The 26,684-nt window shown below is 35.4% G+C and overlaps 6 protein-coding genes across 8 annotated transcripts; 4 read left to right on the forward strand and 2 right to left on the reverse strand.

The window, feature by feature from the left end:
* Positions 1-13,617: 13,617 nt before the first annotated feature.
* LOC147937929 (uncharacterized) lies at positions 13,618-18,191 on the forward strand. Its single transcript, XM_087467604.1, has one exon. It carries the CDS (start codon positions 13,618-13,620, stop codon positions 14,371-14,373), a length of 756 nt encoding a protein of 251 aa, XP_087323730.1. The 3' UTR covers positions 14,374-18,191.
* Positions 14,560-16,454, forward strand: LOC104715119 (uncharacterized). The gene is made up of 2 exons (XM_087465360.1): positions 14,560-15,679; positions 15,883-16,454. Exons 1-2 carry the CDS (start codon positions 14,560-14,562, stop codon positions 16,452-16,454), a joined length of 1,692 nt encoding a protein of 563 aa, XP_087321486.1.
* Positions 18,192-18,690: 499 nt separating the features above from the next.
* LOC104710741 (putative calcium-binding protein CML45) lies at positions 18,691-19,550 on the forward strand. Its single transcript, XM_010427390.3, has one exon. It carries the CDS (start codon positions 18,875-18,877, stop codon positions 19,466-19,468), a length of 594 nt encoding a protein of 197 aa, XP_010425692.1. The 5' UTR covers positions 18,691-18,874; the 3' UTR covers positions 19,469-19,550.
* An 11-nt stretch (positions 19,551-19,561) lies between these two features.
* LOC104710743 (uncharacterized) lies at positions 19,562-21,444 on the forward strand. 3 transcript variants are annotated; one of them, XM_010427391.3, is made up of 5 exons: positions 19,562-19,912; positions 20,111-20,328; positions 20,424-20,662; positions 20,754-20,902; positions 21,015-21,444. In XM_010427391.3, exons 2-5 carry the CDS (start codon positions 20,150-20,152, stop codon positions 21,228-21,230), a joined length of 783 nt encoding a protein of 260 aa, XP_010425693.1. In that variant the 5' UTR covers positions 19,562-19,912; positions 20,111-20,149; the 3' UTR covers positions 21,231-21,444. The 3 variants fall into 3 exon arrangements, with proteins under 3 accessions (XP_010425693.1, XP_010425694.1, XP_010425695.1); XM_010427392.3 differs by having other exon boundaries at positions 19,672-19,912; positions 20,127-20,328; XM_010427393.3 differs by having other exon boundaries at positions 19,775-19,912; positions 20,114-20,328.
* LOC104715120 (uncharacterized) lies at positions 21,385-23,156 on the reverse strand. The gene is made up of 3 exons (XM_087466374.1): positions 22,537-23,156; positions 22,151-22,441; positions 21,385-21,925 (listed from the first exon to the last, which is right to left on the reverse strand). The coding sequence occupies exons 1-3, from the start codon at positions 22,826-22,828 to the stop codon at positions 21,588-21,590; spliced, it is 921 nt and encodes a 306-aa protein (XP_087322500.1). The 5' UTR covers positions 22,829-23,156; the 3' UTR covers positions 21,385-21,587.
* A 572-nt stretch (positions 23,157-23,728) lies between these two features.
* LOC104710744 (expansin-A5) lies at positions 23,729-26,097 on the reverse strand. The gene is made up of 3 exons (XM_010427394.3): positions 25,564-26,097; positions 24,965-25,256; positions 23,729-24,238 (listed from the first exon to the last, which is right to left on the reverse strand). Exons 1-3 carry the CDS (start codon positions 25,712-25,714, stop codon positions 23,929-23,931), a joined length of 753 nt encoding a protein of 250 aa, XP_010425696.2. The 5' UTR covers positions 25,715-26,097; the 3' UTR covers positions 23,729-23,928.
* Positions 26,098-26,684: the final 587 nt, after the last annotated feature.

Below are 26,684 nucleotides of genomic sequence, written 5' to 3' on the forward strand. Positions count from 1 at the left end.
TCCGCGTTAACGCCCTACAAGCATTCAGCATTCTAAGCTCACTGTCATTGGTTACTTGTCCCACGATGCTATCATAGCAATCAATATGCCTTCTGTTGAGATCCACGTGCAGCGCCACCCAGTGATCGCCTCCAGTTTGTGGAGCAATATACAGGTGATCCACATCTTCTATCCACTTCAAATTAGTTTGTTCATCTGATGGAATCAAACCTTTAACTAATTCTTCATAACCATTGCCACTCATTGAAAAAAACTTGGGACTCATCAAGAACATCGGATAATGACGGTGAACCATTTCACTGGTGAACCACGGGTCTATAAACGCAATGCGTTTGCTGAGGAATGGGAAGGGATCTCGTTTGTACCTACACCTAAGGACTCTCATAAACGCGCCCAAGTGCTGTACAACAGAAAACTGAGTAGTAAACAACAACGCAGCCATAATGTAATATAAGTCAGACAACGACAACAATAACTAAGACATTAAGATAAACTTACTTCATCAGTAAGCCACCCATATCTACCATATTCTTCTGGCCTCTCTGGCCAGTCCTTTCGTTCGGTGATTAGCACCCTATAGAATTCAATTTCCATTCCGCCTTTGCCTAACGGGATATTCCTAACAAACAAATAAACACAAGTTAATATAATGTTAACAAGCTGTTATTAACTTGTTAAGCAAAAGGGTCTAAAGGGTCATACTCGGCTTTCTTTAGGTACTCCAAAAGTTTCTGCAACTTGACCGGATCAACAGGTGCTAGAGGATCATATATTCCAGGTCCAGGTGAACAGTTCTTCCTCATGCACGTCAGTCCGTTGTCTCCAATATTAGGGAAAATCCAGCTTGGATGATCTTGTTGTGTATTCAATGCACTCCCATCCGCTGACAGCTTAACACTCTCCAGCCTTAAAGCTTTAATTCTATCAAGCCTAATCTTTTCCTCCTCATCATCTTCAGATTCAGGTTCAAGTGAGTTGGCTTCAGCTATATACTCGTCTGTAATATCTTCTGCACCAGCTTCTGAACCAGCTTCTCCAGGTAGTACAAATTTCAACGGCTTAACACCAGCAGCAACAACAGCAGCAGTAGGATTTTTAGGCGCCCTACCTCTACCTCTACCTCTTCCTCTACCTCTACCTCTACCTCTACCTCCACCTCTACCTCCAGCCGCAGCTACTTCTTTGGCCTGCTTTGCCGCAGCTACTTCTTTGGGTTTCTTTGACGCAGCTACTTCTTTGGCCTTCTCTGTCGCCTCTAACTCTTTGGCCTTCTCTGCCGCCTCTAACTCTTTAACATTTCTCCTCGTGGAAGGCCGTGTTTTCGTATCAGCTGGTCTCTTAGTAGCTGGAGACTTCTTAGCATCTGGAGAAGTCAAATAGTTCTTTTCCTGTATATTAAATTATAATAACTCAGCCTAAACATTCTGAAAAATCAGCCATAAAACAAAGATAAATCAGACATTATGATAACTCAGCCTAAACATTCTAAAAAATCAGCCATAAAACAAATATAAATCAGACATTACCTTCTCTGCCGCCTCTAACTCTTTGGCCTTCTCTGACGCCTCTAACTCTTTGGCATTTCTCCTCGTGGAAGGCCCTGTTTTCGTATCAGCTGGTTTCTTAGCATCTGGAGACTTCTTAGCATCTGGAGACTTCTTAGGAGAAGTCAAAGAGTTCTTTTCCTGTATATCATAGTGAAGACAATTAAAATTATAATAACTCAGCCTAAACATTCTGAAAAATTAGCCATAAAACAAAGATAAATCAGACATTACCGGAACTTTTGGTGGACCTTTTGATGTCTGAAGTTCCTGTCCATGTCCCAGGTTATTTAGTTCCTGTACCAAAATTAAAGTCTGGTCAGTCGTGCTCTTTGGAAGCACGAGCTCTTTCATCTGTTTGAGGTCCGTCTCAAAAGATCCAAGCCTGGTTTCAATCCTTTCATCCATCTTCTTCTCCAGATTTGCCGATACATTTTCAATGTTCCTATCAACGGTGTCAAATCTTGTGTATAACTTAGAGATCAATTCGTAGATAGTACTAACCGACTCATCTTCGATAGTTCTAACCGACCCATCTTCCCCAACATCTTCCTCCTCACTTACCTTTTTTCCTTTCTTCTTCCTCCCCTGTGCAACTCCTTCACTAGTTTCCTGACTGTTGGAAACTTTCATCTTCTGGACTTTCCGCTTCTTTGCAGGAGGAGATTCAGACTCAACAACTGCTTCAGCTTTCTTTTTCTTTTTCTTCTTATCACTCCCCTTAACATCCCAAAAACCTTTAACAAACGTATTCATATGTATGTCTTCGATCAGGCAATCGATTGCTGGGTCGTCTTCTTGTTCTGGCCACGAATGAAATAGCTTGCAGCCATTTTTCTTCATAACCATATTAATCACACGCAGCTGTAACATAAGAGATTATGAAACCCATCAGTAAGATTTAACTCGGACAAGACTAAAGCATAAATCAGTCATTACTAAAACATAACTCATCCAACACTAAAGCATAAATCAGCCATTACTAAAACATAACTCAGCCGTTACTAAACAATAACTCAGCCATAACTAAATCATAACTCATCCATTACTAAACAATCACTCAACCAGATATAAACCTTACCTCACCAAGCGCTTTGATCTCTTCAGCAATTGCGGTTTCCAGCGATGAACATGTACGGTTTCCACCCCATTGAAGCATCGGTATGCCACCATCTTCAGCTGATGCATTCCCAAACCGTTCTCCAAAGCATTTGATGGACTCATACGCCCAAACCTGTAACACGGGTGTAAACCCACTAAGAGTGTACGACTTTCCCGTAGGGTTCAACATCTTTATGAAATCAACAAGAGCTTCAAATGCTGACCGACCCCACAGATACGTCTTCATTGCTTCATCATCAAAAACTCTTTTGACACTTTCATATGGAATTCTAGAGTTATGATGCAAACCATAAAGTCCAATGTGTTGAATAAGCAACAGCCCCAACCATTTACGATGATCAAGGTTAACCCATCCCCGGCACACTTTTAATGCTTCCCTGAGTTCAAGTAGCGTTGGACCTGCCCCACCAGGCACTTTCAAAAGTCTGAAGAAATCTTTGTGTTCCTCTTCAAGTTCAAACCATTCAGTAGGCATTGGGTCTATGCTTAACCCCGTCAGATAATGAAACTCATTCAACCCAAACCTGATAGGTTGACCGCCGACCACAAACCAAAGCTCCTTCTTATGTACCCTTAACTGGTTACATAGTAGGAAATGAACAACCTTATCAGACCAAACGAATTGGCTATCAACTAGCTTAGAGATTATTCCAATTGGTACATCCTTCGTTTTTTCCCACGCATCCAGTCCTAATCTGAGGGAATTCTTTCATCCTAAAATTTGTGTTTATATCTCTAGACTCTATTTTAGCGTGTAGTCTTGGGGGGTAATCCTTGCTTGTTCTTCAGAAATAATCACCATCTACATCTGTTATAGTTCATAAGTACATCATAACATAAATCAGCCATAACATAAAACAAACTCAGCCATAACATAAAACAAACTCATACACAAAGCATAACATAACTCAGCCATAAACACATAACTCAGATCTAAAGCACAAAATATATCAGTCACAACTCAGCTGTAACTCAGTCGCAAAATAAAACAAACAGTAAATCAGCCATCGAATCGAATAAATCTAACAAATCAGCCGTAAACCCTAAAATATCTGAGCCGCAACATAAAACAAAAAGTAAATCAGCCATCGAATCGAATAAATCTAACAAATCAGCCGTAAACCCTAAAATAACTGAGCCGCAACATAAAACAAAAAGTAAATCAGCCATCAAATCGAATAAATCTAACAAATCAGCCAGCTGTCATTAACAACGGCGACAATCAGCCGTAAATCATCGAAAAAACCCACATTCAGCCGGAAAACTCCAAATTAAACAGTCGACACATACCGGATAGACGAAGACGAAGAAGACGAAGAGAGAGAGAGAGAGAGAGAGAGCCAATTGAAGAAAGAGAGTGCGACGACGAAGAAAGACGGCGAGAGATGACGGCGAGAGATGACGGCGGGAGATTGACGGCAAAAGAGTGGACAATGATAGTATCGCCGGCGACGAGAGACGAGAGGTTAAATTTTTTTTTTTCGCGGTTTGAACAGTTAAAACTATTCACTTTCCCTCTCTATATAACCAAGAGAAAATAAAACTGTGGATCTAAAAAAACTGCTTAATGACGTGTTAAATCATATCTGATGTGTATTTTAATTTGCTGATGTGTATTTTTTTTTTAAATTTTTTACTCCAATTCGAAAAACAAAACCCAAGGGGTAAATTATAATTACACCCAGAGCACTAAACATTCTAGTAATTTTCAAAAGATTTATAGATTTGGGTAATAAACCAACTTTTGGATAACATTTGAGTAATTTTTTCTTTAAAAAATGAAGATTTTGCCAAAAACACAAAGATGAAGATAAGAAATAAACCTTGACGACGATCGATTTGGCTGTTGTCTAGGATATGAAATTATGCTTATGTAACAACTGGACTAAACAATCGCTTAGGACTATCAAAACTATTTATGTTTTTAAAGATCACCAAATTATTCATTTTAATGATAACAGATATATTTTAAGAATCATAATTTTGTTTCCATTAAAATTTTGTTTAAAATATTTAGCGTAAGTTTAAATCAACATTTAAAAAATTTTGAATAGTAGATAGAAAAATGCCATAATCCGTCAAAAAAGAAAATGCCACAAATTTTTTTGATTCGTACCACCATTTTGGATGGATCGATCTTGGTAACTGAGGCAGATGCAACATAAATATTTAATAAGAGGTCCAAAACAGATTTCTTAGCTTAACACTTTTAGTGGCAAGAAGATTAGTCTAGGCTTCAGTCGAAAATTTACTTGGTTAACAAAAGTAGAAGAGATCTAAACTAAAAGTACTCCTTCTTTTTCTCACTGGTCGATGTTCCAAAAAAAGTTGTTTTAAAGAGATAGTTAAGAAAAAAAATTGCATTTTTATTAGTTATTGATGGTGAATTATTCTAAATAATTATATACTATTATTTTAAAGTTATAAACTAGATTTCAACGTACGATAAACCGTTTTTAATAATTATTAAGAAAAAAATATGTTCTACTTTTCTTATTTGTTTGAATATGTTTTGATGAATATTTAGATTTTATAATTTAGATGAATTATATTTTTTGTGTTTGGTACCGGTTAGGATTGGCGTAACACCTCTCGTTAACTCATATAATATCAGACTAAAAATTTTATTTTATTTTAGTAGATCAACCCGTAAAAAGTTATATAATTATATTTATGTAAACTTTAACCCACTCTATAACAGGATCCGCAAGAATATATATGTAAATCTTACAATAAAAAAGTTTACTTTGTCAAATGTACTTCCGAATTAATAAATAGGGGATAATATTCTTTTCTCAACGACTCAAATGAGCCAATAAGGCAATACTGCGAATCATTGTTTACAAGTTATAACAAACTGTTAATCACAAAAATTATGCATTTACAGTCACTATTTAATATGTATGAAAACTTTAAAATTAGATTAATTTCAAACAAAACATTATTCAGGAGAGACACTAACAAACAAATATGAATTCAAAGTAACTATCCAATATCTATGGTTAGGGTCTCACATTAATTTCAAGGGTCATTTAATAGAATATATAGTTGTAAAATTTAACTTATGTAGGTAATTTTGAAAGTTTAATTAAAAATAACTTTTAAAAGTTTTGTTAAAATGTTGAATGGAAGATTATACTCTTTATGAAATGAGAATAATTTAAAAAGCAATCCCCTTTATAATAAAACGGAAGTACACAACATTGTTTTGGTAGACTTTATAATTTTAATAAATGATTACAAATAGGTTATACATAGATTATAAATTAATTCATATATTAATTGTAACAAATAAAACCTTAATTGTAACAGAAAATCTTAAACGTGTTATTCCAAATTGATATATCATAGATATTCCAAACTTTATTTTCGGAAGATCACGTATATGGTTCCAAATCTCTAGAATCACAATATTACCAATTTATTTTCTACATATTTTATTGATAAACCACATCAATTAAAAAGTTATTAAAAGGATCAAAATATACTCTCAATCATAAAAAAAGGAATCAAATCTCGCTAATTTAACAAGATTAATCGTCATCTTTGGAATCATATTCAGAAATTAAAAATTAGACCTAAAATGATAGATTAGGACCGTGCTAGAGCATGGGTTAGAATTTCTTTTATTTATATTTTAAATTTAGAATAAACCATGATTTATATGATTGATTTTAAAAGTTTTTAAAGTCCTAATCTAGCATTAATTGTGATCTTCAGAATCGTATTTTATTCTAAAATTATAATATAAATAAAAGGAATTTCAACTCATGCTCTAGCACGGGACATAATCTAGTACTACATTTAATACGATTAAAGTTTACTCTTCTGGTTGGAAGGTTTTGATTTAAACTTTAAAATTATATTTTGCCACATTTATAGAAACAACAAAAAATAATGTTCCTTTATTGTTTTCTAGAGATATTGAAAAAACAATTTAACGTACAAATGCACTTTTTGGGGATTCAAATTTAAAATTTATAAATCAACAAAATGAACTTCACAACTGGAGTGAACATGTTTCAAACTGTAAACGAAATGAAAGGAACATTGACAAATACACAATTTGCTTAGAGAATTAGTAAACAATCCACCTTCCATAACTCTACAATAATCTACCATTCCCGATATCGTCACCTACCATCCACAATACACAAGCCCATCCCATCCACCATTACCACACCATCCCCATCCACCATTTACAAGCCCACAATCAACCGCATTAATTTTTATGTATATATTCTAGAGAAAATTTGGAACCATACTACAATAAAAATTAATGCAATACAAATTGCAGTCTACAATTGCAATATGTTTCTAAATTGCAGTGTGGCTCCAAATTTTTCTCTAGTATATATAATTGGGAACCATATTGCAAAAAAAAAAAAAAAATCATAATTTTCCTACACAAATAATAATGATTTCATATATTTATTAACTTTTAAGAACACTTGAACTCCTACTTTTTCTATCAACTATGTTATATACTTTTCTGCTATTTGAAGAACAGACAGCCGTTAGTCTTGTATTTTAAAATAAACGAAGAATTATGTTTTAGAAAATACAAAAATAATTAAACTAATAATGCATCAAGAAAAAAAAACAAACAAAAAGACATTGTAAGTAAAAATTCTCAAATATCATGACTTTCCTAAGCATTGCAGGTTGCAGCTGTTGGATTCACGATTACTTATTATTTGCTCTATTTTTGTTTAAATGTTTGGTTTCCACAATCTGCTTGAAATATTCTCTTAAGCTCGCATACTCGTCAGCATTAAAATTAATCATATCTTTCTTTGGTCAACAATTGTGAAATTCCACCAACAAGATAATATTTTTTTGAAATTTATATGTAAAATATGGTCTTAATAATATCATAAATTAATAATCATACAAATTTATATATATATATATATATATATATATATATGCTGATATAAGAATGTACTAGGATCTCACCCGTGCTACAACGCGGGGGAATATTTGCAGACATATATGACATATAAATTTTAGTATAATCAATTACATTAAATCATATATTGTGTAATGAGTTTGAATAAAATAGTTGAATGAAAAAAAAATTGGTAATATCAAATTTCAATGAGCTTATATATCAAATTATATCCCTTCTACCAACAATTATCTTATATCAGCCAACATGTCTCCCTTTCATGCAAAAGAAAATCCAATCATCGGTCTATATGTTATACACCAAATCTATTCTTAAAATTTTTGAAAAATATGTTAAGGGGCATTAAAATATAGGGCAGTAAAATGTGTATATCTGTCAAATTGAAGCACATAAAAAACAAAAGCTACATTCAAATATGTATATTTTATTATTTATAAATCCATATTATATTTGGATACATTCAGATTTATTTTTGTATCCAAGTTAAACACAATCTATCAACAAATCATAATCAAAGAAAAAAAATAATTGGTCGATCTTTATATAAAAACTAACAGATTGACACATGAGCAAATTAATCATTGCTATCAAAAAAGAAGATTCAAAAAAGCACCTTATGTTTCATTGAAGTGATTCAAGAAACATGTATATCTCGCTTGAAACCATGCAACAGTTATTGTTTCGACATAAGTTAAAAATGTCAATAAAATTTTGAAAAATATCAATGATTAGTGAGGAGTGAATATGTTAGTGGACTTCTATATTTATAGGATAAATAAAGTCGATTTCAATATTTAGGGTTAATTAACACTGTCATAAATATGATCTTAATAATATTTTTGTGAATCAAATGTTTAAATATAGATTCGAGGTATATATGCTCAATTTCCAAAAAACATCGAAATCTATATTTATGATTAAGATTTTTTTTGTCAACATATTTAAGATTAAGATTATACTTGCAAATATTATAACTATTGTGATATGATTTTGTAAACTATTACGTATAACTGAAAATTAAATTTTATCTTTGGTTAGTTTGTAGATTTGAAATCAAATTATACACTATTGTTCCCAAAAATATCAAAATCAAATTATTCATTTAATTTCGAGTGGTCATGTCAAGTGCTAATTATTAGGGCGATTTATTTTATTAGATTTCCTTATTATCTCTAAACAGTTTTTAAATATGGTTAGTCTTTTTCTTCATAATCCGAATAATTAACAGTAAAGGTTTTTGTGATTTGAATATATTTATAGTTGTATGTTAGGTACTAAATTTGGGGAATGCTAAATTTAATTTTATCTTCCTAAATATTTTCCTTAAATCAAAATTTTAAAATATATTTATACGTTTTAGTTATGGTAAGTTTGTTTAAACGATAATTCATTCAAAGTTTTGTAATGGTTTATAATAATAATCTCATCATATAATTAAATTATTATCTATTTGATGGTGTAGATAAATTACATTATCATTATTATGTACTTTATTAGAATTAAAGAGATGATTATATAACGAAACTTAATTTTATTTTTGTAACTTCTTAAAATTTGATTTTTAAAAATTTCTCTTATAAAAAACTTAAATATTTTTATTAAATTATTTCGTAGTAAAATTTACATTTTTTCTTAATTAGTTATTAATAACTTAGTAATATAGAAAATATGCTATTTTCTAAATAAGAAATATGATTAAAAATTATATACATGGTTTCCTAAATAATAGGAAAACCAATATTTTCGTGAATCGTGATCAATATAGTTTCCTTTTTGGAAATGTTTGTTAGTATAATTTAAATAAATATTGCTTTCAAATTATAACCCGATAACCCATTATAAATGAATCGGATATTTCTGATCCGGATCCAATTTGATTAATTTCGGGTAATATTCTAATTTTGACCCGACCCAAATTCATTTTGTACTTCTCTTTTACTAAGATAGAGATATTTTTCCTAAAACTCATATCTATAAAACAATTGTTGTGTTATATTTTAAAACTATAATGATATAAAATGTTTTATAACATGTCATAGAAATAACTAAAATTTTTAAAGTTTTCAATTTCGAGATATGTTTCATTTTGATAGTTTGATATTGTCAAAATTATGAAATTTATGAATTAAAATACGACAATTGATATTTTCATAAATTTTTTTGTATGTCAGGTCTATAAGTAAATTTGTCTATAATATTTGTAAGTTCTGGTCAATAATGTTTTCTAGATATTACCAATTCAATTCCAAAATCATAAAATTTACATCATCTGAAAATCTGATCTTATTTTGCTAAAATTGTCTCAATTCATAATTTTTAAAAAGCTAAACACTCAAAAATATATCTATAAATTAATAATCATTAATTTACACTATAAAATAATAATTATTAATTTATAGAGGTTTTACTGTAAGAAACTAGTTTTTTAACTAAAATAATATATGATAAGAAAATATTAAATATTCTGCTGTCTCATTTACCAATAATAGTGTCTATCAACCATTTATATATTTGTAGCTTTATTTATCTACTCCTATTTATAGAAAATATTTAAATCACTATAAGATAAAGATTGATCGATAGTGATTATGGTCCGTTATAATGATACAACAAATGCAAGAAATAGAAAAAAGATACAAAACAGAGAGAACTGTCGTGAGACATAAGTCACATAATAGAAGAGGAAGGAGTAGACTTGACATGGAGGAATCTGCAGCCATTGTACTATCACGAGAGAAGGAGAGATCAAAAAAGATGGAGCCGAACAAGAGAGAAGATGAGGGCAAGTGTAGGTGAAGGAGAAGCAGTGGACCAGAGTGACACGGGATCGACAACTATTAAGATAGTGGTGAGTTCATCACTAATAGATCGGAGCCGGTGGTGAAGAGATTAGTCCAGGAGGAGACAGTTGGAGTTCGGTTTTTGAGAGCAAGTTTAAATTCAACTAAGCAACGAAGCCCATATCAAAAGGAGAAAATTAAAAAGATAGTTATGACTTATGAGTTGGGGTTTCTAGAGTGAATTTTCCAATTATATATCTACGCAACTGAGACCATATATTATTGGAAAAATGATTGCCAGCTACGTCAAGTATAGGCCAACACATCGCCACAAATACAAATAATATAAATGTTTTATTAACTACACGAACTATTGTCATTACATACGGACATGCATAAACAAACATGAGTTATGTGTACAACACCATAACCATCTAATTCTGATACTTTTTTTACCGGAGTCCGGTGTTGACCGGTATTGACCGGCGTTGACCGATGTTGACCGGTGTTGACCAATTTTTTTTTCATAAACAACAAAAATTAACAAAATAATTACATAACTTTGGTAAAAAATTATATAAATAAATTTTACTACAAAATAGTATAACGAATATACATTTTTCTTCTGTACATTCAAAAGTTAGTTTAATCTATACCAAATCATATTTATTATATACAAAAGAAAATGTATATTTGTTATATACCATATTATATTTGTTATATACAAAAGGAAAATGTATATTTGTTATAATACTTTGTAGTAAAATTTTATTATATACAAAAATTTCCTTTTTATATATAACAACTATAATAGGGTATATAACAAATGATGAGACCTATAATCTTTTCTTAAAATCTTTTGGCTTAAAAATGTTCATAGACTTTTTATAATTGAGTCTAATTTGTTATATTGTTTTTTTTTTGGTCAAAGTATATTGCACCTAAACTTTTGATTTACCATTATTTGTTATATATTTGTTATATAAAAATATTTAATAACATGCTACATAATAAAATATAATAGGGTATAAAAATGATATGGTATAAAATTAAAAACCAACTTTTGAATTTATAAAAGGAAAATGTATATTTGTTGTATTATTTTGTAGTAAAAATTTATTATATAATCTTTTAGTAAAGTTATGTAATTTTTTTTTACTTTTGTTGTTTATAAAAGATAAATAATTTTTTTGGTCAACATCGGTCAACGCCGGTCAATACCGGTCAATACCGGATTCCGGCAAGCAAATCATCGGAATTAGATGGTTATGGTGTTGTACACATAACTCATGTTAGTTTATGTATGTACTTATGTAATGACAATAGTTCGTGTAGGTAACAAAACATTTATATTGTTTGTATGTGTGGTCATGTGTTGGCATATACTTGACGTAGCTGACAATTATTTATCCTATATTAAAAGAGAAAATATATTCTTGCAATTTGGAGTTTTGAGACTGAATTTTGAACCATATCTGAGCCACGGAGACCATATCAATAATGGTTATAGATATATAGAGTCATATATATAGTTACATAATAGTCGAAGTTAAGGCCTACTACTGTTAAAACAAAGAAATTATATCATACTGAAAGTCACAATAAGACTGTGCAAGCTGCACCCGTTAAGGTTTTTTTTTTTCGGTAAACATGTGAAGATTCATTACCAATTTTTGATTTTTTACAGAATACAAGGACAACAAAGAGAAGCAGAAGAAAAAAAAAAAAAAAAATCTAAAGCATACAACATTACAAAAGAATACCGCAAAACTAGAGAAGACAAAAGGATGGTGCAATCGTTGGAGGAGGAGGAATCTCAATTCAATCGATTTTGCCGCGAGTTTTCTGCACCCGAGAGACAGCCCTCAAATACTCTGATGATGCAGGCCTACAGCTTTTCCGAGTGCAAAGATCATCTTTCACTTGCATGGACAAGCCAAATTGGAAGAATTCACACCAACAAGAACCCCCTACTCAGAGAAACACACTTCCACATTGTAAACCACTGGCAGTAAAGAAAACTTGAACTGCAAGAGTAGAACCTTGATCGATGGAGAACCAGCAGCTTCGTTACAGCCTATGCGCTGATAGCTTTGAACCTACATCAGACCCGCCACAACGATAAGACAGCCGCAGCTTCGCTGGAAAAGATCTAAGCCATCGCCATTGGTCTCAGAACGAAGAACCCGTACGAGTTACATCGGACCCGCCACAATGGTGACATCGCAGCTTCGCCGGAAAACAAGGCACCGCCAGCCGCACCACCAGCCGACGTGGTTAACCGCTGGACCACCGGAACACTCTTGCGTTGAGCGAAGGGAGAAACAACACCGGGACAAAAAAACAAAGACCACCACCAGAAAAGCACTGCATAGGAAAAAGAACCAAAATCGAAGTCGGAGAAGAGGCGAATGCAAATTCACCAACGCCAGCAAATCTCTGAACTCCACCAGCCACAATCAGAGGAGATCGATCTCTGAGCAAGAAACAGAGAGGATCTAACCGCCACGAACCAAACCAAACAACATACCCGACACAAGCTTGACCATCGGGAAGAGCCTTCACTCAGACATAATCGCAGTCTTCAAACAATCAGAGGAGTGAGGAAAGCCGCCGCCGGTTTGGCCTCAGATCTAGCCTCCAACCTGAAGAAAAATAGTTCAGATCCGCCGCAAGTACTAAGGGAAAATTGCTGGAGATGATAGGAGCCGAACAAAGCAGACAACGGGAGCCCTCTCACGGCCCCGGCGAGGAGCACCGGTGACCGGAGAGGCAAACGAGAATCAGATCTAGGGTTCCTGCAAGTCTCCTTCGACTAGAGAGAAAAGAGAGGCGCGCGTGTCTTTCACACCTCTAAATCGCACCCGTTAAGGTTGTTGCGGCAAACCCAGAAGACACCAAGAAAATCTCTACAAGTGAAGATGACACTTGGTGTGACCTCTTCAAAGTAACCTCCAAAAGGCTGCAAAAGAAGGGCACCGCTTTTATCCTACCATCTGGTGAGTCATGTGTGAAAATCCCAGATTCGGTTATAGAGAAACATAAGAAGTCATGGGAATCGTTCATCCTTGGCCAATTTTACTCTGATCCACCGGTCCAAGGAACAATCCACAATATAGTCAATGACATTTGGAGCAAGCAATTCCAAGATATTACCGTATCCAGGATGGAGGGAAATGCATTCCTATTTCGAATCCCTAATGTCCAAACAAAAAATAGGGTTCTAAATCAGAGACTGTGGTAAATCGAAGGTCAAACGATGTTCGTTGCTAAGTGGGAACCTGGAGTCGTCCCAGTTAAGCCTGAGCTTAAAACTGTGCCCATTTGGTTGGAGCTCAGACACGTCCCCTTCCAATTCTTTAATGATGATGGACTGGAGCAGATTGCTAGCCTGGTTGGTGAGCCCAAGTTCTTGCATCCCACCACGGCAAATAAAACAAATCTGGAAGTCGCAAAGGTATTCACAATCATTGATCCCCGCAAGCCATTGCCAGAAGCTGTAAATGTCCAATTCCAGTCAGGTGATATCAGGCGTATCGAGGTTTCTAGTCCGTGGATTCCCCCGATCTGTGCCCACTGCAAAGAAGTCGGCCACAGCCTGAGGAAATGTCGTGCTGCTCCTATCCTATGTAAGGGTTGTAATTCTACGACCCATACTGCTGAGGAATGCCCACGAAAGAAGCCAAATGAAGTTATTAAAAAACAAAGAAGGAGGAGGTCCAAAACTCCCAAACCCGTGGCAAAAGAGGGTGAATGGAAGAGAGTCACCCGCTCCAGAGGTCCTTCCAAGTACTTAATCTCCGCTGTAACAGCACCCTCGACAATCAATGTGAAGGATGCTAGCACAAGTAAAACTCCAATTGTGTTGCCTGATAAAAGCAAAGAAGCAAAGCTATGCGTAAGTGCATCAGTCTCAGAGGCAGAAGCGGACTCCTCTGATGTACCATCGTCACAATCTGAAGACGAAGATTTTGACCTGGAAGATGAGGAAAAGTTCACAGAAGTGTTGTCATAGAGACAGCAACGAAGTGCAAAGGGCAAAGACCCCAAACACCAATAATCTCCATGTCGATAAACACCCACATGTCTTTAGACATTTTTTGTTGGAACGTCAGAGGTTTTAACATAGCCTCACATAGACACGGATTTAAGAAATGCTTTAGACACCATCAACCCCTTTTTGGTAGTCTCGTGGAGACACATGTCAAGGAGACTAAGCAACAGAAATTTCTCAATGCTCTGCTGCCTGGGTTTCGACAACAACTATGGTTTCTCGGAGATAGGTAAGATATGGGTTCTCTGGCACCCTAGCGTCAGCGTTTCGGTAATTAGTAAGTCTCTACAAATGATCAGTTGTGAAGTTCAATTTCCGGAGAGTGCGGAAGCAATGGTCATATCTTTTGTGTATGCTGCTAATGATGAGGCTACACGACAAGCTTTATGGGATGAATTGATAAACATCTCAAATGATGCAAGGCTCAATGACAAGGCTTGGGCTTTACTTGGATATTTCATTCAGATATTGCACCCAGAAGAACACTCTGCAGACGACGGCTCATTGGCGGATAGTCCTACAAGACTGTTTAGAGAAGTTATGTTCAATGCTTCCTTAACCGATCTGAATTTCAGAGGTCCTACCTTCACTTGGTGGAACAAAAGAAGAAGAGATCCTGTCACCAAAAAACTGGATCGTATTCTGATAAATGATCAATGGACTACCAGCTTCCCATCTTCCCTAAGGCTTTTTGGTGAGCCTAGTTTTTCCGATCACGCCTCTTGTGGGATAAGCTTTCGGTCAGCAGCCCCTAAGGCAAAGAAGCCGTTCAGATTCTTCAACTTTCTGCTAAAGGACGAAGATTTCATCCCACTGATCTGCCTGGAATGGTTTTCTCTAAATATCACGGGTTCTACAATGTTCAGGGTATCAAACAAACTTAAAGCTTTGAAGAAAGTCATTAGAGATTTCAGCAGGGAAAACTACTCTGATCTCGAGAAAAGAACAGAAGAAGCCCATGAAAGCCTTTTCCAAGATCAGAATAGAATGTTACAATCTCCATCTGTTGCTAATGCGGAAATAGAATTGGAAAAACACAGGCTATGGCTTATTCTATCTACTGCAGAGGAAAGTTACTTTCTCCAAAGATCAAGAGTGACATGGCTTAGGGAGGGAGACAGTAACACCTCCTATTTCCACAAGATGACCTCCTCTAGGCAAGCGCAAAACCACATCCACTTCCTACTTGATGGTAATGGCAACAGATTCGAAAGCCAACAAGATATTCAAAATCATTGTGTGGATTATTTCCAAAAAAACCTTGGAGGTGAGCAGGATAATCACATCTTCCACCAAGAAGATATCACAAACCTCCTGAACTTTAGATGCTCTCAAGCTCAGCAGTCACGTCTGGAATCTCCTTTCACGGCAGAGGAGGTTAAAGCAGCTTTTTCTCGTTGCCAAGGAACAAGGCTAGTGGGCCTGATGGCTTTTCCTCAGAATTCTTTACCGGGTGTTGGTACTTCATAGGGGGCGAAGTCACAGAGGCTGTGCTTGAATTTTTTAGTTCTGGTCAATTGCTCAAGCAGTGGAATGCAACAAATCTGGTCCTTATCCCAAAAATCCCCAACGCCTCTTTTGTGTCAGAGTTCAGACATATTTCCTGTCTAAACACTGTCTACAAGGTAATCTCTACACTCTTAGCCGGCAGACTCAAAGCCATCCTCCCCTCGGTGATCAGTCATGCTCAGTCTGCTTTCATGCTTGGTCGCTTGCTCCTGGAGAACGTCCTGCTCGCTACTGAAATTGTTCAAGGCTACAATAAGAAAGCGACTCCACCTAGTGCAATGCTTAAGGTAGATCTGCGAAAGGCATTCGATTCTATAAGATGGGACTTTCTTATCGCAACCCTCAAAGCTGTTAACCTACCAGAGAAATTCATCGGCTGGATCCAGGAGTGCTTAACCACTGCCAGTTTCTCACTAACAGTAAATGGACACACTGGAGGTTTCTTCAAAAGTACTCAGGGATTGAGACAAGGCGATGCTATGTCACCCTATCTATTTGTACTTGCCATGGAGGTCTTCTCAGGTTTGCTCTGATCTAAGTATGCCTCAGGTTGCATCTCATATCACCCTAGAATCTCAGAAGTGGAAATATCCCATCTTATGTTTGCAGACGATGTCATGATATTCTTTGATAGTAATAGTTCATCCTTGCATGGTATTTATGAAACACTTGAGGATTTTGCTGGTTGGTCGGGGCTGCACATGAATAGAGATAAAACACAGTTATTCCACTCTGTGCTGAGCCAAGCTGATTCAAATGCTCTAACAAGCTATGGTTTTACAACTGGGATGCTCCCTAAAAAATATATGGGTTTGCCTTTGATGAGTAGGAAATTGAAAGTTGCAGAGTACGCTCCCCTTATAGAGAAAATCAAAGCCAGATTCAACTCTTGGGCAACAAAATCACTATCCTTCGCTGATATAGTTCAGCTAATTACCTCGGACATTTCAGGTATTGTCAATTTCTGGATTTCCACCTTCATCCTCCCGCTGGGTTGTATTAGACAAATTGAATCTTTATGTTCTCGCTTCCTATGGTCTGGTCAGATCGAGAAAAAAGGTCTAGCAAAAATCTCATGGTCCCAGGTTTGTCTTCCTAAGTCTGAAGGGGGAATTGGTTTAAGAAGGTTCGCTACTTGGAATAGAACCTTGTGCTTACGAATGATTTGGTTGCTCTTCTCTGGAAGTGCCTCGTTATGGGTTGCTTGGCATAAACTCCACAACTGTAGCAAAGTTTTAAGCTTATGGGATCAGCCTGAAACAGCCTCGAACTCTTGGAATTGGAAGTGCTTGTTAAGGCTTAGAAATTTGGCTGAAGGTTTTATTAAATGCACCATTGGTAATGGAAGGGAAGCAAGTTTCTGGTTTGATAATTGGACCCCCTTCGGTCCCCTAATCAAGTTCATCGGATACCAAGGCCCCAGAGACCTAAGGGTCCCTCGACAAGCAAAAGTAGCAGATGTATGTGACTCTAATGGTTGGAAACTGGCGGACCCAAGATCTGAACAAGCCCTTCAACTCCATATTCACCTTACCACGACAAGGAACATCAGTGAAGCACACAATACAGACTCTTATGAGTGGGTGGTGGACAATAAAAAATGCAATGGTTTCTCGTCACCAAGAACCTAGGCATCATTGAGACCAAGAGCAGAAGAGGTAAGTTGGCACCTCTCAGTATGGTTTAAAGGAGCTACGCCAAAGCATGCGTTTAATATGTGGATAGCAAATTTGGACAGACTACCTACCAAGACAAGACTTGCGGGTTTGGGGATGAATATCAATACTACTTGTGACTTTTGCTCCCTATACCCAGAATTCAGGGATCATTTGTTCTTAAGTTGTGACTTTGCTCTTTACCTCTGGAATGCAGTAAGAAGGTAGCTAGACTTGCCGGCCACAAGTTTTGGCTCTTGGAACCAACTACTAACCTGGACAAACAGCAGGTTTGCCCGCTCTCCGTTCACATTACGCAAACTAGTTTGCCAATCAGTCATCTATGCTATTTGGAAACAGCGCAACAATCTGTATCACAACCAACACTTTGTGCTACCATCAGTGGTCTTCAAAAGCATCGACAGAGAGGTTAAAAACACAATCACTGCACGTCAGATGAATAAGCGATTCAAAACGCTTATGCAACTATGGCTGCACTGAAGTTCAACGTTCTTCCCAAAGACTTACTTTTGCTTTCTTGTTTTTCTACTTTTTTTTGCCAAGAAACCAAACCCTATGGGTTATTCAGTATTGTGACTCAAACTCTTCATTTTATATGATATTTGCAATTTAGCAAAAAAAAAAAAAGTCACAATAAGACCACCTCCATTGGTGAAGTAATAGAGGGGTTGGCTCTTTAAAAAAAAAAAATCATAAAAAAAAATTGATAAGAAAAAAAAAACACAACCAGCGTAAAACATTATTGAAATAATTATCGTTATATAAATTAAGTAGATTTCCAGTCAAATTATGATTGAAATAAATGTCGTACATTCAAAGAAAAAAGTCTTCAGTACTACATATGTATTCCAGTCTTGGTCTCTCGAGTTTTCATTTAATTAAATATCATATTTGAATGCTAAAAATATACAAAAAGTCTAGATTACTTAACACAACTATATATCCAACCAATAAAACATACAAAATATTTGTAAGTTAACGATAAATAAACAAGTCAAACCGACCAAACTTTCCTCCAAATAAGACCAGAAGAACTCCTAACAATTCCAATAATGTTAGAAGGAAACTAAGAAACTTCCTATTTCCTATTCAAACACGGACTTTGTCTTTGTCTCTACTCGCCCTATACCACTTTCCTTGAACCAACACTTGAAAAATTCAATCTTGTATATATATCTTAACATATACACACAGATTCTATATCTCCTCTAAGAAGCTTTTCTAATAACCTTTTTTGTGATTCCTTTCATTCATTGATATACCTAAGTAACGTAACCATGGAGTCCAAGAGTTTCTTGTCGGGATACAAACAATCTTCTTCTTCTTCTTCTTCTGTTCCTTTGTTTGCTCTGTTCAACTTGTTCGTCATAAGTTTCTGCAGATGGGTTTCCTCAACTCGCATCTCTTTATCCAGATTTATCCCTCTTCTTCAACATCATCATCAAAGTAGTATCGACAAAAACAACAACAAAGATCAACAAGAGAGAATGATGATCAAACAAGAAGATGGTGATCTATGTAAAGAAGATGCTGAGATGGTTATGACAAGTTTAGGGCTTTTTTCCAATGATGATGATGATGATGACGATGATCAGCTTCAAGAACGGTACAGTGCCAAGCAAGTTTCGTGTTTGTTCGAAGAGAAAGAAGCTAGTTTGGAAGAAGTGAAGCAAGCTTTCGATGTGTTTGATGAAAACAGAGATGGGTTCATCGATGCTACAGAGTTGCAAAGAGTTTTGACAATCTTAGGTTTCAAAGAAGGGTTTTGCTTAGAGAACTGTTTGGTCATGATTAGGTCATTAGATGGAAACAAAGACGGAAGAATCGATTTTAATGACTTTGTTAAATTCATGGAGAATAGCTTCTATTAAGATCTAATAATGACATTTATTCTTTTATTATTACTATTCTTGTGATGAGATTGTGAATATTAAAACATGTTTGTTGAAAAAATACAACTCTTTGCGGCGTTTAATCGAACAGTTTCCATGCACCATCATAGTGTTTTCGTGTGTTCTACGCCGAGATTAATCAGATAATTATAAGTCTCTCTAGCCATAGATGCTTGTTTCCTAAACTGGGTATGTAATATATTCATAAATCCAGAACGTTAAAAAAAAAAAAAAAAACACATCTCATTGCGGCATTTAATCAAACACCTTGCGGGCATATACCTTTTTTTTTTTTTTCCGCATTATATAATTTAAAAAAGCTTCTAGTCAAGCTAGAGGCTTCGCTAGCTGTAATCAGAATCCTCTCGTTGCATTGAAGTCGGAGATCGCCGACCAACGACCGTCACCGGAATCCGAATTCAGGTTAGCTTCCATTCTTATTGGAATCGAGATTTGATAACCCTCAAATCGAAATTAGATACCTTTCTTCAATCTTCATTAAAATTCAAAATCTGACCAAAGATTCGAAATTTCGAGATTTGTCTGCTTTTGTCTTTGTGGGTTTTTGAAAGAAACTATAAAAGTCTCTGTATTGATGATGGCTCTTAACTTGTATCATAGAAGCTTCTCTTCTCAGGTTAAAGCTTGAAAAGGGCTAAGATGAGTTTAAGTAGAGCTAAGGATTTGGGGCTTCCGTTGATGAATCTTGTTAGACTTAAAGGTATACCAATCTTGGAGCAACTGCATTTGGAAGAAAGGCTTCTTAGAACATCTTCTCATAATTGGTGCATTGTTAATGATGGAACCGATGTCCCTACCATTGTTATGGGAATGTCAGGGTAAAAACACTTACTGTTTCCATCTTTCCTCGATTCTAAATCGAAGTCATTGCGAAAAAATGTTTAACTTTTGAGCAATGTTGTCGTTGTTACAGGAAGCCTGCTCAGCTTCTTGAGCTTGGACCTGTTATGGAAGATCGAATACCGGTTATTAAAAGGTTTACGGGAGGAGGAACTGTGATTGTGGATAAGAGTACTATGTTTGTGAGTTTGATTTGTAACAAGGATGATGTTCCAAATGTCCAGCCTTATCCTCGTTCTGTCATGGCCTGGAGCGGTTCGTTGTATGGTGATGTGTTCAATGGTATTAATGGTTTCCAACTACGTGAGAATGGTGTGTGACTAAAAGCTCTACTCTTTTAGATTTCTTGTTTTGTTACTCTTAGTGAAAAGGTTTAATGTTCCTTGTATTTCGGATATTTCAGATTATGTTTTTGGTGATCGTAAGTTTGGTGGGAATGCTCAATCAATAATAAGGAATAGATGGATACACCATACATCATTTCTATGGGACTACAATGTGAGAAACATGGCTTACCTTAAGCTGCCTTCGAGAGTGCCGCAGTACCGGTTGGTATGATCCTGAATCTATCTTAATCTAAATGTCTTCAATTTGATTACTTGATCCAAAACTCTTTTATTCATGGAAGTTAGTTATGTATTCCAACGGTTTTGGTACATTGCAGGAAAGAGATCACACAGATTTCGTGTGTAGAATGAAGGATTACATTGAAAGATCTGATTTTGTTGAGAAGACAATAAAGGCTGTGGGAAACCAATTCACATTGAAGCAAGTGAACCTTAAGGATATAGATTCCTACACAAAAGCAGAAAATAATTTGAAGACCACGAGGCTGCTTACATTGGAAGAACTCGAAAAAGCAATGGCTGACACCAGTTAGAATGCATGACAGTATTGCTCATGCTAGTTAAGTTTTACTCATATGGAATGCAAAACTGCTATAGATTTTTTTGGTCATTGATTCTTTACCTTGGGTTAGAACCATTACTTTTGTCTCCATTCATGGCCTAACTCAGAATTCTTAAAGATAAATATGTGCTGGTGTTTAATTTTTGTAATATTGTTTTGAGAGTTTGAATCAGAAATTCGATAAATAAGAGCACATGGATAAAGATAATAAAGACATAACTTGATTTCGTAGCTTGTCATGTTAATGGCTAACCAAAGACAGTGACTTTGATAATAATGACAGGAGTAATCAAGTTCTTGATTAGTTCCCACTCTACGTGTTGGAGCTTTAGTGGCCTACTCCTAGGAAATCTATAAATGCTGGAGGTTTAGTGGTCTCGGTATATCTGGTCACCATTGTATGTTCTGCAGTTGATGATGATGGCAGTGATAATGACGAAGATGATGATGATGAGGATGATGATGATGGTTCCTGGATGGAAACATGCAGTGTCAGTGCCAAGGAATCTGCAGGGAAGGTTGAGTAGTGATGATGTGGACCCTGCATCGGCATGCGTGAAGAACAATATTCTTCTTGGAGATACTGAGCTTTCAGGTTAGTAGTTTCCTCTTTTAGCATTTCCCAGCTGTACTTTTTCAGATTCATATCTTCATCATCGGCATTACCTGTAGAACACACAGAAACATGAAACTTAGAACTCACCAACATCAGAGAATCTCCCTAAAACTTGCAAGCTGGTTAATTTTGAGCCCAATTTACATGTTACCATAAGTTCAATGCTCTTGAGTGCTAAATATCAAGAGATATAGCATAATGTGACTTGACTCCAATAACAGATCAAACTCAAATGTATATGTATCAAGAAGTAGATAGGGTAAGAAGACACAAACCAGGAGAAAGATTGAAGATTTTGTGATCTGTGTTTGGTTTGTGGGTAGACCCTCCATTGAATCTTTGGACGTAAGAACTTGATTGCTGTCTCATCTTTCTTGCCATGAGTACATGCCAGTGATTCTTCAAGGCATTGTCTGTTCTTCCAGTAAAAAGCTTTGCAATCATTGCCCATTTGTTACCAAATGCTCTGTGAGCTGCAAGTAGTCTCTCTTCTTCCTCAACACTGAAAGCTCTCTTGTTAATCCTCGGATCTAACTGATTAAACCACCTCAACCTGCAACTCTTGCCTTGAAACAAACCCAAAGAATCAAGAACATTGTAAGTTTCACATTTTTCAGGAATTAGCAAAGGAAAAGATTAAAGATTTCAACTTTTTGTTTACCTGTTCTTCCTTGCATATTCTCTGCAATGTGGTTCCAGTTTTGAGGACCGTAAGCTGCAACAAGCTCCATAAGCTGAGTATCCTCAGAGATCCTCCAATGCCCTCTACTACAAACCCTAGAACCGCTCTGTTTCTTCTTCTTCTTCAAATCATCACTCTTCTTCTGCATCATTCCTTTATTGCACAACTCTTCTACCACGGTTTCAGACACTGCATTGTTTTCTCCAAACCCATTAAATGTACCTCTGAACTTGAGACCAAAAGGGTACTCTTGGAAACATGAAAAATCCATCTTCTTGTTAGTCTCTCCTTACAACCAATGTCTCATATATACACACAAGAGAGACACATAACATACATATAAGAGAGGGAGGCATGTGATGTTTGGATTCGGTGATGGCTATGTTATCGTAAGTAATCTTTTTCATTACCAAAAATGGAAACCTGAAGACAGAGAAGAACAGGTGTGAGGAGAGAGAGAATGATCGGAAATAGAAAGAAACCCCACGCATACATCTTTCATGGTTGCTCTGTTAAGAAACAGTTTCAGTTCTCTGACATCATTTTTTTTCTTTTCTTTAAACTTGGTTTGAAATATTTGTCACCTTTATCTTATATTCTTCTCCCCACGCTTTACCATCCTCTCTAAAATATACCATTTCCTTGTATATGTATAAATGTAGGTATATAAGACCAAAAATATGTATACCCATTTCTAGATGCATACCTTTATATATAAGATAAATAATTATTGGCTATGCAAAACTAAGACATATTAAGCTCATAGTTAGTGGCATAAGCAAACATATTTAAGATAAAGAAAGCATAATGTTGTTCTTCAAGGTTTTTTTTGGTCCAATGGTTTTAAGTCTTTTAAAAATATATGTATATCAAAGTCAAGGATATTATGGCTTATATAAGACTAACCAATTTGATCAAACCATACCAATTAAATTTTTTAGTTGGGGGTTTATTGTAGATTGGTTCGTTCGTTGGACCGCAAGTACAAGAAGAGATAGACCATACATGGACCTATTTTTATTAGAGATCTTGCTAGGGTCGAGCCAACCTGGATCTGTCCCACATATCAATTCTTTTTTCTTTGAAGAATTAGTGGTTTTAATTTATTTTTTCCTAGTAAAGAAGAAGAATTAGTTGGCAGAAAAAAAAAATACCATGAACACAAATTAAGTAAAGCAAATACATAACATCACTTTCATTTTCTTATATTATAACAAGAGAATTATATCTCTCTCTTTTCTCTCGTTCCCACACATATTCGCTACATATCACTATCAGTCCCAATCTCAATTGGTTACCAAAAAAGAGTCCCCAACTTGGAACCGGAAAAAAAAAACATTACATAACCAAACCGAACCGGTTAATGTATAATTAATAACGAAACTGCCCTCCGGTGTAGGTCTGGCCAAAGGACCAACTGGAAGGTGCAACATTGTACGAGACGACACTTCGACGATCACTTGTGGTGACAACAAACGACAGACTTTGACCATTGAGGTAAGAGTTGCTTTGCCAATTTTGTCCCCAGTTTCTTGACATTAATTGCCATCTTGTCCTCGACCCTTTCATCGAGACCGAGTGTACGTCCCCGGCTCCACCCACGTTTGTGACCAGCACCAAGTTAAAGTATGAATGGCCGTTGATCGCGAACCTTATCCCTCCACTTCTCTTGCACCGAACCCTATTAATATTTCATCGAAGCTTCATAAGTTCACGGGAAAGCTCTCACCACTAGGGAGTCTAGGAAGTTCGGTATGTCACTATTATTCAGTTTTGGGTCTATTTAATAATACCCTACATATATTTCTACCACATGTATCAACTGGTCCAAAAGTATTAAATGTGTAATTTATATATAGGACCAAAAGCTGATTATAAATGTTTCAATATACGTGTTTTTTGTGGTTTTGCTACATATGTTCTATGAAAAGTCATAAACAATAATTAAAAAAGGTAAGAAGAAATATTATAACTTTGCCTTCATTAGTCTATAAAAGTACTACAAGAAAAATGATGAAAAGCAAAAAAAAAAAAAAAAAAAAAAAAAAAAAAAAAAAAACAAGACAACCAGTTAAGAGTTAAGACAAAAAGTCAGACGTATAGAGAAGTCCATATGTTTCTAAATAAGTACACAACTTTAATCTTAGTCTTGCCTTAACGATTAGTTTCATCTCAAATATTCGACTAGTAAATTTGACTATATATATCTCTAAGTCAAAAAGGAGATCTACCTAAAAAGTGTAAGCAAATTTCAAAGATACGATTTATATTTCTTAATAAATGTTTATTTTTCTTTAATTAACGGTTCTAAACAAGTGTTCAATGTGTAATATTCATAAACCACTACACGTATAGTTCAGTTCTGTACATAAACATCAAATTGTGAGTGTTTAAATAGAATTAGTACCTTCTGTACATAACAGGAATGATTCCGGACTTGTACAGAGCAATTTTCTCGTAGATCGGCTGAGAAAGATCGAAATGGTGGTTGGGAGGGTCGCATGCACCACCAGGAGGACAAAAGTTAGTGGCGGTGACCACAATGGATCGGCCTTTTATGCACCATTGAGGATCGTTGACACACATCAGCTCGAAACACGCTCCACAGCTAAGTCCCTGATCGAATAACGACGTGCTCAGCGCCGCCGTCTCTAGTCCGTAACCTTGGCTGTATAGATTCCCGTACCCGCACGCTCCACCTAGATTAGTTCCATTATGCTAAATTAATGTTTCTAATCATTAACAGGGACATTATTATTTTTATTTTTTTGCTATGAAAATGGACATTTGAAACAATTGAGACTTAAAATCATATGGAAAAATCTAATGTGCAAGTGGAAGCATACAAATTTAGATTTAAAATCGAGTTTTGTTTATCTATTATAGTATCTTGTAAATAATTTCATCATTAGCCGTTATAATTGTTTGCATGTTAATAAGAGGATGATTACTGTTATCCAAGTAATAAATGAAACGAAATTTTTATTGGAGATATCGATGAGGTACCCATAGTGCCGGAAGCATCACCGCCGCCGTAAAAAGTGGCATGAGCATTGGTCCAAGGTCCCATGTGGCCGCCACGACGGTAAGCGCCTTGAACGCAAACGGAAAACACTAGGAGCTGAACCACAAGAACGGAGATTACTAAAACACCCATGTTGTGAAGCAAAGCAAATCACAACATGCAAAGGAGAGAGAGAGAAGCAGAAGGGTGATTTCGTCAAGATGGAGATGTGAGAAGTTTATAGTGTGTGACTGTGTGTGATGAAACTGGAGAAGAAGAAGAGAGTGGTATAAATAGGAATGGAGGATTCAGACAAAGTATTAGCGGTAATGAATCAATCAGGGTCCATGCAACTGCTTATTGGTCTTTCACTAATACTCTTTTAATTTTAGTTTCTTTTTTTAAAGGTTTTTTAACATATTTAGAAGAACCGACGAAAACTTAAAAAAGGAGTGGTGAATGTCAAATTTAAGAGTTGGATCAAAGAAAAAAATTGTCAAAAATGAGTAGGAAGGAATCTATCGTAAAGGTCACTCAAGAAATTGAAATAAATGCGTATCAGATATTAGTAGATGTGATAGTGATACTGTAACATTATAGATTTTTTTTTTTGGTATAGTATGAGAAAGTATTTATTATATTTAAAGGTCAAAGAGTAATCATACGGAGACACGATTTGCAATAGCATTTACATTTGATAAGTGATGAGGGTTTGAGTGTTTGAGACAGACGATTTAGAGCTCAATAAATAATATTATCTGGATAATAATGTGAGAATTTATATGCATTATCTTATTATGGTCCAGTTTTACTGCTAACAATTTTATTTTATTACATATATTTATTTTATGTCTTGGTTCTTATTACTTTTCTTGATTTGTTATATAAATTGGAGCTACATTTGTATTCGTAGCAGAACTGATGAAGAACGGTTGAGACTCTTCATAAAACTGTAGATATGTCATTGGACAAAAATGGGTACAGCTGTTTGATGAAATTTTGTATTGAATTATTGTGAGTTTTATATGCTTTTTTTTTTGTCAAAGGTGAGTTTTATATGCTTAATATATTTTTTTCATAACTCACAATAAGTCAATAAAACCGGAAATCACAGGTAAATTAT

Source organism: Camelina sativa, chromosome 9 (assembly GCF_030686135.1).
Source record: "Camelina sativa cultivar CO46 ecotype springtype chromosome 9, ASM3068613v1".
Lineage (NCBI taxonomy): Eukaryota > Viridiplantae > Streptophyta > Magnoliopsida > Brassicales > Brassicaceae > Camelina > Camelina sativa.

Coding starts and splice junctions, on each gene's coding strand:
- LOC147937929 (XM_087467604.1), top strand. CDS start 13,618: ATGTTCGTTGCTAAGTGGGAACCTGGAGTCGTCCCAGTTAAGCCTGAG.
- LOC104715119 (XM_087465360.1), top strand. CDS start 14,560: ATGTCAAGGAGACTAAGCAACAGAAATTTCTCAATGCTCTGCTGCCTG. Junction 15,680..15,882: donor TTTCCAAAAAAACCTTGGAG/GTGAGCAGGATA, acceptor GGTACTTCATAG/GGGGCGAAGTCACAGAGGCT.
- LOC104710741 (XM_010427390.3), top strand. CDS start 18,875: ATGGAGTCCAAGAGTTTCTTGTCGGGATACAAACAATCTTCTTCTTCT.
- LOC104710743 (XM_010427391.3), top strand. CDS start 20,150: ATGAGTTTAAGTAGAGCTAAGGATTTGGGGCTTCCGTTGATGAATCTT. Junction 20,329..20,423: donor ATTGTTATGGGAATGTCAGG/GTAAAAACACTT, acceptor TCGTTGTTACAG/GAAGCCTGCTCAGCTTCTTG. Junction 20,903..21,014: donor GAGTGCCGCAGTACCGGTTG/GTATGATCCTGA, acceptor GGTACATTGCAG/GAAAGAGATCACACAGATTT.
- LOC104715120 (XM_087466374.1), bottom strand. CDS start 22,828: ATGGATTTTTCATGTTTCCAAGAGTACCCTTTTGGTCTCAAGTTCAGA. Junction 22,442..22,536: donor GAATATGCAAGGAAGAACAG/GTAAACAAAAAG, acceptor GTTTGTTTCAAG/GCAAGAGTTGCAGGTTGAGG. Junction 21,926..22,150: donor AATCTTCAATCTTTCTCCTG/GTTTGTGTCTTC, acceptor TGTGTTCTACAG/GTAATGCCGATGATGAAGAT.
- LOC104710744 (XM_010427394.3), bottom strand. CDS start 25,714: ATGGGTGTTTTAGTAATCTCCGTTCTTGTGGTTCAGCTCCTAGTGTTT. Junction 25,257..25,563: donor TGATGCTTCCGGCACTATGG/GTACCTCATCGA, acceptor GAACTAATCTAG/GTGGAGCGTGCGGGTACGGG. Junction 24,239..24,964: donor ATTCCTGTTATGTACAGAAG/GTACTAATTCTA, acceptor AAATATTAATAG/GGTTCGGTGCAAGAGAAGTG.